The sequence below is a fragment of the Pseudorasbora parva genome, chromosome 8, assembly GCF_024679245.1.
Source record: "Pseudorasbora parva isolate DD20220531a chromosome 8, ASM2467924v1, whole genome shotgun sequence".
Classification (NCBI taxonomy): domain Eukaryota; kingdom Metazoa; phylum Chordata; class Actinopteri; order Cypriniformes; family Gobionidae; genus Pseudorasbora; species Pseudorasbora parva.
In genome coordinates, this window is record NC_090179.1 from 26,222,697 (window position 1) to 26,233,978 (window position 11,282).

The following is an 11,282-nucleotide window of genomic DNA, read 5'->3' on the forward strand; positions in this document are numbered from 1 at the left end:
TGTCATAGATGTACCTCAGTTCAACCACCTTCTATTAAAGAACACAGTTAAACGTGCACGGCCAAAATTCGTCTACATGCTAGTGCCGTGGGCGTTGATCTCCAAGTTGTGACATGCAAGTCTTTGCATAGGCATGTCGATTTTATAACTCGCTCGTGTTTATTAGAGCGTACCAACAAAGGATGTAGTCACAAAACAAAATAGAGCGAAAATGGATGGGTTTAAAAGTGAAACAAAACGTGTACGCGTTAGAGCTGAATCCCAACTGGACGCATGTTGAGATCTGGCTGACGAGGAGTTTCGATTGTCGCTGTTTGAATTCAAGTTCATCTGAAGTGCATTATGGAGAATTGCGAGATAGCCGTCGAGGAAAACCAAAACGATATCGTCAAGACACATTCGTGTTTCGAGAGGACGTTTTCATCAATGACAGTTGACGACGTGTATGAAATCGCTAAAGTCGTAGGGTCTGAAGTGGAGAAGCTCATCGACGGTTATGGGAAGTCGAGTGTGGAGGGACTGGTGTCTCACATAGTGAAAGTGTTGGAGCTCTTAGAGAGTTTCGCGGCGAGAAATCAATCTCTTAAATGTAAGGAAGAGGAGCTATTGAAGGCCTTTGAAACGTTACAGCTACAGCAGCAGAAGAAAAGACATGTGAAGGAATGCGAAGAGACCATCAACAGCTTAGAGAGTCGGGTAAGAATACGACAACATGGTCGACATGACACCGTTACTAAGACTAAGTTACTCTTTTTTTCAAACGTCTATGCGGTTATCTTATGGAAAATTGTGTTTTAATGTAGTGGACATAGTGTTGCACTTATCCAGCTGGACTTTTGATTCGTGACACGTTCACGTTGATCGATTTTAGGAAATGCCAATAAGGGGGCACTTCCGGTCTGCCATGCCCCTCAGTCATTTGGAGAACATCATGTACATCCATTAGTGGTGGGGATTTCGCCTAAGTGGCTGCAATCTGTTCATTAAAATATTTTTTTATGCAGGTTACATAACCATGTCAGGTGGCAATTGTGTGTTAAGTCAGGACATCTCTCAACAATAAAATGAACAGGTCAAACAGAAACATCCCTAAAGATGTCTGGTTGGGCTGCTAATAAGTACATGAGCCTGTCCTGCATTGTTAATACAAGAATGATTTACAAGCCACTGTGTTCTCAAGTGATCTGTTTGTTAGGCTTTTGAAACTAATGTCAGGGTGACACCTGGTAGTCTCACTTCATGTGGTTTAAAGGGATTTTTGCTATGGTTCTTTTTTTTTCTCCAGGACTGGCATCAGAAAGAGAAGAAACTAAAGGAGAATGTAGAAGTGTTACAGTCCCAGGTGCATCAGCTCAAGGAAGAGAACCAGGAGCTTCAGACCCGCTTACAATGCACACACTCCAAAGAAGGTAAAATGACCTAGGACGCACATAACACAATATTTAAATGAACATGTTTATTTATCCAAAAATGAATGTAATATCAGTGTAATTGCCATTTCCATTGTAATAACAAAGGAACTACTCTTTCACCATGAAATGGTTCTTAGTTCAGATGGTCTTATTTGTTTTATGTAAAAAAAAAAATGAAGGAAAATATAGGCCTTTTGGTATTATCAGTCACGGAAGTAGCATCCGTTATTTCTTCTGTTTTGTGATGTACATTCTTACTGTAATGGATTAATGGAAAAGATAACGTGGTGCTTGGTTCATCAGTTTTTCATTGTATTTTAAGATGTGGGCATTGCACTTAAAATTAGAGGGAAATTGAATGCGAGCTTGCATTTGAATGTAAGAAAGGGTTTAGTAGTTTAATCTGACCAACTGATTGGAGAAGTGTCGTTTTCACTGGAATTTCCAGTTATGACATTATAAGGTGAAAATAAAAATAAAATAAAATGTAAACTACCATATCTACATGGATAACTTGTTCACAGTCAGATCTATGACATGCATTTAGACAAATGGGTGAATTATCTTTAATAAAATATAATATACAAACATGTCAATACATGCATCATTATAATGATTTTCCCCCAAAAACATTATTGAATACATTTGTTAAAGTATTATGCAGTCTTAAATGTTTTTATAAATATTACAGGCTTATTGTATTTCCCTGTAGCACCAATTTAACTTTGATTTTATTGTTGCGTACAGTATAAACTAAAGTCCAAAATGTAATTGCCTTGTCATGAGTTCTCCAAAAAGTTGTTGTTTCTATTCAGAGTAAAATACAACTTCTATGCGCAATTGAGCTCTCTGTTTTGTGTGTAACTGTTTTTATCTTATTTAAGGGAGGTGTTCCTCTTTTATGTATTACTGTTAGGTCAGCAGTTAGGAATGGTTTATGTCAGATTCCAGGATCTGTTAACATTTGCTTTTAATTTGTATATCAAACTCATTAATCTTGAAATTCAGCAACTGTGACATTAATTTATTTATGTGTGTATTAAATCAGGGACAATACACATTAATAATACATGAACAAATTTAACATTTTGGTGCCCAAAAAAAAGCCAACCCTTGGCAGGTTGATGTTAAAGAAAAAGGAGTCCTGTGTGCTCTAGGACCCTGCAGACACTTTGGGCTGTTTCCAGCATGTATAATTAATTTAATGACACTGGGATATTGCATTTATATCACTGTATATAGTGGGGGGGGGGGGGGGGGGGGGTAGCAGGGGAGGGGGAGGGGGGAAAAGGGGGGTCATCCTTTCAGACCAAAATCTTGCATACAAAATATATATATATATATATATATATATATATATATATATATATATATATATATATATATATATATATATATATATATATATATATAAATACACACTCCGTCATGGATATTTAAGAAGTATGTGCATATATATATATATATATATATATATATATATATATATATATATATATATATATATATATATATATATATATATAAATATGTAACATATTTTTCTTAGATATACAGGTCCTTCTCAAAAAATTAGCATATTGTGATAAAGTTCATTATTTTCCATAATGTAATTATAAAAATTAAACGTTCATATATTTTGGATTCATTGCACACCAACTGAAATATTTCAGGTCTTTTATTGTTTTTATACTGATGATTTTGGCATACAGCTAAAAAATGTAGCATATCATGAAAAGGTTCTCTAAACGAGCCATTAACCTAATCATCTGATTCAAACTAATTAACTCTAAACACCTGGAAAAGATTCCTGAGGCTTTTAAAAACTCCCAGCCTGGTTCATTACTCAAAACCGCAATCATGGGTAAGACTGCCGACCCGACCCTGTCCAGAAGGCAATCAATGACACCCTCAAGCGAGAGGGTAAGACACAGAAAGAAATTTCTGAACGAATAGGCTGTTCCCAGAGTGCTGTATCAAGGCACCTCAGTGGGAAGTCTGTGGGAAGGAAAAAGTGTGGCAAAAAACGCTGCACAATGAGAAGAGGTGACCGGACCCTGAGGAAGATTGTGGAGAAGGACCGATTCCAGACCTTGCGGGACCTGCGGAAGCAGTGGACTGAGTCTGGAGTAGAAACATCCAGAGCCACCGTGCACAGGCGTGTGCAGGAAATGGGCTACAGGTGCCGCATTCCCCAGGTCAAGCCACTTTTGGGCTACAGAGAAGCAGCACTGGACGGTTGCTCAGTGGTCCAAAGTACTTTTTTTGGATGAAAGCAAATTTTGCATGTCATTCGGAAATCAAGATGCCAGAGTCTGAAGGTAGACTGGGGAGAAGGAAATGCCAAAATGCCTGAAGTCCAGTGTCAAGTACCCACAGTCAGTGATGGTCTGGGGTGCCATGTCAGCTGCTGGTGTTGGTCCACTGTGTTTTATCAAGGGCAGGGTCAATGCAGCTAGCTATCAGGAGATTGTGGAGCACTTCATGCTTCTATCTGCTGAAAAGCTTTATGGAGATGAAGATTTCGTTTTTCAGCATGACCTGGCACCTGTTCACAGTGCCAAAACCACTGGTAAATGGTTTACTGACCATGGTATTACTGTGCTCAATTGGCTGCCAACTCTCCTGACCTGAACCCCATAGAGAATCTGTGGGATATTGTGAAGAGAAAGTTGAGAGACGCAATACCCAACACTCTGGATGAGCTTAAGGCCGCTATCGAAGCATCCTGGGCCTCCATAACTCCTCAGCAGTGCCAGATCGCCTCCATGCCACGTCACATTGAAGCAGTCATTTCTGCAAAAGGATTCCTTACCAAGTATTGAGTGCATAACTGAACATAATTATTTGAAGTTTGACCTTTTTTTGTATTAAAAACACTTTTATTGGTCGGGTGAAATATGCTAATTTTTTTAGATGGGTTTTCATGAGCTGTATGCTTAAATCATCACTATTAAAACAGTAAAAGAAATATTGTTATAAAAATATATTGAAATATTTCAGTTGGTGTGCAATTAATCTAAAATATATGAAAGTTTAATTTTTATCATTACATTATGGAAAATAATGAACTTCATCACAATATGCTAATTTTTTGAGAAGGACCTGTAATTGGGTATCGGAATTAATACATTAATGTGACAAATGTTTGCTGAAACACTGCTGGTCACTTTCAGAAGTTGTAGCCATGCTTTCTTTTCCCAGAAAGAATGTGAAACACAAATAGTTTAATTCTCAGTTTTTAAATAAATATTTGAATATAATTTAAATAGATTTTACACACTAATTGCAATATCGTATCGCATATCGAATATCACATTTTTCTTCAATATCGCACAGCCCTAATTTATATATACATCATAATTATATACAGTAGTACACACACATATATTATGTAAACACATACTTTTATTTTGGATGTGATTAATCGATTGCCCAGCACTAATATATATACACAAATGTTTATGTTGGATGTGATTAATCAATTTGACAGCCCTACTTTATGTAATTTACTCTTCATTTGACTTATTTAGACTTGTAAACTGTGTTTGAAGTTTTTGTAATTCTTTATTCAGAACATCGCTGTCTGCATGCAGTATTTTTTAAACATTTGTTTCTCCATCTTTTCTCTAGACCGCACACAGCGTCAGGAACGAGAGGTGATGCTCAAGCTGAAGGAAGTGGTGGATAAGCAGCGTGATGAGTTGAGAGCGAAAGTGCAGGAGATATCCAGCATGTCAAAGGAGGTGGAAGCGGTATGGGTCTGATACAACTGCGCTGACATAACCTGAGTTGTTCAAATGAAGCACTGGGTTTTAAAGCATGAATCTCCGGGTTACAAGGGGCTATTATACTCCAAAATATTGCTTTCTTGCACTTTAAGCCAGCACATATATACACATAGACAGCACATATACCCAAAGAGCTTGATATATATATATATATATATATATATATATATATATATATATATATATATATATATATCAAGCTCTTTGGGTGTCTAGAAAAGCGCTATATAAATGTAATGAATTTATATATATATATATATATATATATATATATATATATATTAATATATATATTATATATATATAATTTATATATATATATATATAAAATCTGTTTGATATTAATGAATTATTTTATATATATATATATATATATATATATATATATATATATATATATATATATATATATATATATATATATATATATATATATAATAATTCATTACATTTATATAGCGCTTTTCTAGACACCCAAAGCGCTTGATATATATATATATATATATATATATATATATATGTATGTGCTGGCTTAAATTTCTTAAGTGCAAGAAAGCAATATTTTGGAGTTATTATATAATATACCGTATATATATATATATATATATATATATATATATATATATATATATATATATATATATATATATATATATATCATGCTTATAAAAAATTCAACATTGAGAATTTTTCTTTCTAAAAAATCTGTTTAATATTTATTTTCATTGTCCCTATAGAAATTAATGCTTGCTGATAGCCAGGTTTGTTGCCCACTGTCAAACAGACTGTAGTCTTTTCATCAGAACTAGTTTAGTTTTTGCAGCATCAAGGTATCTTTTGTTGAATATAAAACACAGTGCAAACACTGTCACTCACAGAGCACCTGTCACACAAATGCATGTCAACAGTCATGACCGACAGGTAGTTGTTCATGAATTGCATCAGAGGCTGAGGTTAATAGTTTCCCTTTTTATGCTTCATGTTTGCCTTGCCTTGGTTATAAAACTGGTCAGGCCAGTGCCACATAGAATATTAACCGCAAAATCATAATTGTCTCTTAAGCAAACTAAATTTTTTCTTTATCTTCAACATTTCTATAAATGAGTTTGGCTGTCACTTAACATGTTTGTGTTTGTTGTTCAGCTTCAGGAGCAGCAGGAGCGACTAATGAAGATAAACGCAGAGCTCAGACACAAGCAGAACATCATACAGACTCAGCTGAAGAGTGCAGTGGAGAGGAGGGCCGACCTGGAGGCCGACCTGTGCGAGAAACAGAAAGAGATAGAGTGCCTGAACTCACAATTAGAAAGAGCCAGCGTGAAGACTGCTGCTGAAACGGTTAGTCAAGTTAATATTACTTTCATTCTTACAAACAAATTAGCTCTCCTGCATTGGGTTTATATGTGGTATTGTGGGTATTCATGATTTTTGTATTTCCTAAAAGCATAATGAGACAGAAGCTTATATGTTCCTTTTGGGGGATTTAAGTATCAGTATGTATTACCAAAGGCACAGGGCCTAAATTCCGCTTTGGTTTGTTGGATGTGGCATATATAGGTCATGTTTGCCCTCACAGGAGTGTAACGGACATGTTTGTGCACAACTCCCCTTAGGCTTAAAAACATTTCGGAACGCTTGATTAAATTCTGACATTAAAACCATGTCCAAACCTTTTTCACATTAGTTTTATTTTAATCAACAGAGATACATTTAGAAATAAATAAATGCTTTTAGTAATTAACAAAAAAAGGAAATAAGAGGAATTATAATACACTGTACAACCATATCTATAGTATTATTTAGAAAATACCTTTTTTATTATTTTATATTTAAATATTATATTCAATTATTTTATGTTAATATTTACATTATACGGTTTTGTTTGTATCTATTTTATTATGTTTTAAAAATGGATGGTTTAAATAAAAAAATTTTTATTCTAATTTGATCAATTTATTTAAATGAAAAAATAAAACAAGCTTTTAGTAATGAACAAAACTATTTTTGTACATAAATAATATTATTTATTATTATTGTATTTTATATATAACATACATCATTATAATTATATATATCTAATTAAAATATTAAATTACTGTTATATTAATATTTATATGAAACTATTTTTGTTTGATTTATTATATATTTTTAAAAATGTAGTCCTAATTTAAATTAAATTAATTAAAAATAACAGTAAGAGATTTTATAAAAACAAAATATCCGTTTCTTTCTGAATCATTTAAATGTTTTATATTACATTTAAATATTATTAAATTATTTTTTTATCAGCTGCACATTATCAACTGTGACATTTATGGTATTTGACTCAAAAACTCCTAAAATTCCACCTGTGCCTCCTTCAGAGCAGTTCAGCCATTGACCTCACAGATAAGATGATCATTGACTTGAAAGATCCAAATCGGCCATGTTTCACCAAGATGGAAGTACGAGACATGCTTTCTGAGAGGAACGAGTTAAAGGCCAATCTCTTTCTGGTGAAAGAGGAGCTTGCATATTACCAAAGGTGAGACGATGTGTTTGTGACGCATTCTAACCTTTTATATCAGCACAACATCCTTTCTCAATATGTACACACATTTCTGTTTCCTTAGGGAAATCCTGAATGATGAGAGATGCCCAGGATTCTTACTCGATGCTGTGCGCTCTGCCATAAAGAAGCAAAGGACCGTCATAAAGTCTAAAATGCTCGGCATACCTGTTAGCGAATGTATCACGTGAGTACACGCCACAAACATACTGGTATACAGTGATTATTGTTGTGTTTAACCATGTTTCACTCTCACGTAGAGATGAGACAGATGGCCCTTTGTTTGAGAGGAGTGGAAATGAAGACAACGACACTGACAACAGACCCCAAGACTCACGCATCAGAAACCTGTGAGTGCCGCATTCATAATAAAACAAGACAGTCCTATACCCAAGAACTTTTTTCAGTCCAACAATCTACTTAAAGGTGCAGTGTGTACATCTAGCGGTGAGGTTGCGAACTGCAATCGCACACCGCTCACCCCTCCCTTTTAGAACCTACGCTGACTGACACGGGACAAAGATGTCTTCGTCTGAGACAGCCGAGAGTAGCTACCACTCTGTAGAGCAGTTTGCTCCTTTAGGGCTACTGTAGAAACATGGTGGCAGAAAATGACGACTTAACTGTAAGGGTGTATGTAGAGAGAAATGGCCCATTCTAAGATAATAAAATATACACCATATATCTTATATCAGATAATCTGTATACACTACTGAAAACCTAGTTACGTATATTATGTTGCATTTATGTCAATAGATTATCATAAATACTACACACTGCACCTTTATATACTAACCTACTTTACTAAGAACGTGTTACAGTAGAATTGGGTTATGGGATAAGCCACCATTCTTGGGCACAATCTTTTTTCCTTACATTTCTTACCACATTTTTAGGTTTAATGACGGATATTTTAGCCCATGTGGCAGGTTGGTCTTGTTAAACTTTCTCTTTAAATGTACGTTGGTGAAAAGCATGCCAACTTCAAGTATTGTGCATTTTTTAATAATACTCTCTCTTCGCTGTGTATAGGATGTCATATTTTGTGTCATATAAACACATATTACTCCATGCTACTCCATAGTCTGGCTCTTAACAGCATTCATTCTATATGTTCTTGGGAAAATCCTAAGCTGATTTTAGGGATCTCTTAATCACATTTCTCTCTTCAGCTTAGTAACCTTAGTAACTGAGCATACCAAATGGCTACTGAAACTGAATCGTTTCAAAAATAGGACTGAAATCCCCCTCTGTCATTGTTCTATCAGTGATTTAAAGTTCTCTTATCTCCTCTGACTCCAACCTTTAGATTTGGTTTCCTGACGCGGTCCAGTCTTACTAGGACCTCCGGTTCCCAGCCCTCTGGCCTTACGACATCCAGCTCCACATGGGAAATCATCGATCCAGATGAGCAGGAAGTCGAGGGAGAGACGCAAACCCTCAGCTCCTCTTGAGAACCACCCCGTCTGTCACTCATGCTTACCTGGGTTTGAAGAGATTGTATTGAGAGAAAACAATTTCTCTATGTATTTGGTTATACAGAATGGTATTTTTATGGTTTTTGCCTAAGCAGTAATTTGAACTCGTTAGTCAGCACTTGTATTTTATTCATGGACCTGATAGCTAGAGTTGAGCCTGGTGGTCACTCAAGAGAAGATCTGCAGATGAGTTTAGACTGTGTCAGTCACATACATATTTTGTTGTTAGTAGTTTACGCTTTTGTTCGAAAGTTTGGGGTCGGTTAAAAAAAAATGATGCACAGCAAATTTTATTTTGATCTAAAATACAAATCAAACCGGATTGTTGTGAAATATTATTACAACTTTTCCCAATTTTAATATATTTTAAAATGGATTTTTTTCGTGTGATGGCAAAGCTGCATTTTCAGCATCATTACTCCAGTCTTCAATGTCACATGATCCTTCAGAAAATGTCATATTATTATCAATCATTATCAATTTTGAAAACATTTGTGCTTCTTAATTTTGTGGAAACAGTTATATTTTTCAACTTTTAGATTTAAAAAATATATTTTATAACATTATAAATGTCTTTACTGACAATTTTGATCAAGTGAATGCATGCTTGCTAAATAAAAGTATTAACTTCTTTAAAATTCTTAATGACCCCAAACTTTTCGGTGGTAGTGTATATATGGTTAAAAGTGACGTGTATTTTTTTCACTTTCTCCTATTCCAGTTTAAGATGCTAATGCAACTGTGACATTTGATGGCTTTTCCAACGAGTGTAAATAGTGGCATTGTGGCACTTTCAGAATATTGCTATTTCAAGGCCCAACATGTGAACCTTTGGCTCAACCAATGTCGTGTGTTTGGGTCAGGGCTACTTGTACCGGTAATAAGCTGTTTAGTGGGAAATCGACTTGGAATTTATGGTAGGAGGATTTGGAAACAATTATTATTTCTGTAATTTCAGTTGGTGGTGCAGAAATGACTGCAGACTGGTGCGTTTAATTAAACATGGGAGTAATCTGCAGTGTTTTGATAATCATAATACACCTGGCATTATATTTTTTGATGTCTGGATGGAAGCTACAGAGAATTATAGCAGCTATTTTTATAGAGAGTATATTTAATATGGATTTAAATAACCAAAGATACTGACAATATATTACCATCACTATCAGAGTTAATCACACTGACCCTTTTATGTCACTAGGGGGGATTAGAGTATTTTGTATTCATGTTCTTTAAGTATATATATTTTTTATAAAACATTAGCTGCCCCTAAAAAGTATCCATTTTCTATTAGGGTATCTAGAAACATTTTAATATTTGTATCTAACGTGGTTTTATCAGTGTCCAGCAATGTCAGTTCAGTTGAGACGCCCATAGTTGTTACCCTGATGTTAAAGCAATGCTTAAATTTAAATTAAATGTTTATTGTTTGATCTTTCTGAATGGACTGTTAACTCAAACATTTAATTTGTCATAATTTCTTTAGCTGTCATTCCACACCTGTTCGACTGTCTTCTGCGGGACACGAGAATTACATGTTAAGGGATATGTTAAGAATTTAAAAAAATGTTCAAACCAAACATTCTTGGTTCATCATATGGTTTTGGTTACAATTGACTTCCATTGTATGTACAAAAAACACTGAATATTTCTCAACATTTATGAGTTCCACAGAAGCAAGTCAGTCATAAAACTTTGAAACAACATGGGGGTGAGTAAAAGATGACTGTTCATTTTTGAGTGAACTATTTCTATGCACTTTTGCCTTCTTCAGCCATTTAACTGATCAGATATGGTGTGTGACAGCCCTTTATGTTGAAATAAGAAGCGGAAATGTTGATGTGATTCAAATATACTTTGTGTGCGTCTTAAGGTGTTCCCTAAACGAGAGGAAGTCTGTGTTTCCTCAGAAGGAAATTAGAGATAATGGGTGCTCATATGTTTCAAAGGCCCTTAGCTGAATTCTGTATTCCTTGTAACTAATCTGTTTATCTTTGGACCTTTGGAAATAAAAATGAATGAGTCCCATGATGATCTTTTACTAGTGTATTTT

General features: G+C 34.8%; 1 protein-coding gene across 1 annotated transcript; it reads left to right on the forward strand.

The window, feature by feature from the left end:
• Nucleotides 1-11,260, forward strand: rilp (Rab interacting lysosomal protein). Its single transcript, XM_067450564.1, has 8 exons — nt 1-696; nt 1,286-1,409; nt 5,046-5,167; nt 6,347-6,541; nt 7,567-7,727; nt 7,816-7,938; nt 8,012-8,101; nt 9,061-11,260. Exons 1-8 carry the CDS (start codon nt 343-345, stop codon nt 9,203-9,205), a joined length of 1,314 nt encoding a protein of 437 aa, XP_067306665.1. The 5' UTR covers nt 1-342; the 3' UTR covers nt 9,206-11,260.
• The last annotated feature ends 22 nt before the right edge of the window (nt 11,261-11,282 follow it).

Excerpts from the sequence above, each read along its gene's own strand:
- rilp (XM_067450564.1), top strand. The coding sequence starts at position 343 with ATGGAGAATTGCGAGATAGCCGTCGAGGAAAACCAAAACGATATCGTC. Across the intron at positions 697-1,285 it reads TCAACAGCTTAGAGAGTCGG|GACTGGCATCAGAAAGAGAA; the intron begins GTAAGAATACGA and ends TTTTTTCTCCAG. Across the intron at positions 7,939-8,011 it reads CCTGTTAGCGAATGTATCAC|AGATGAGACAGATGGCCCTT; the intron begins GTGAGTACACGC and ends ACTCTCACGTAG.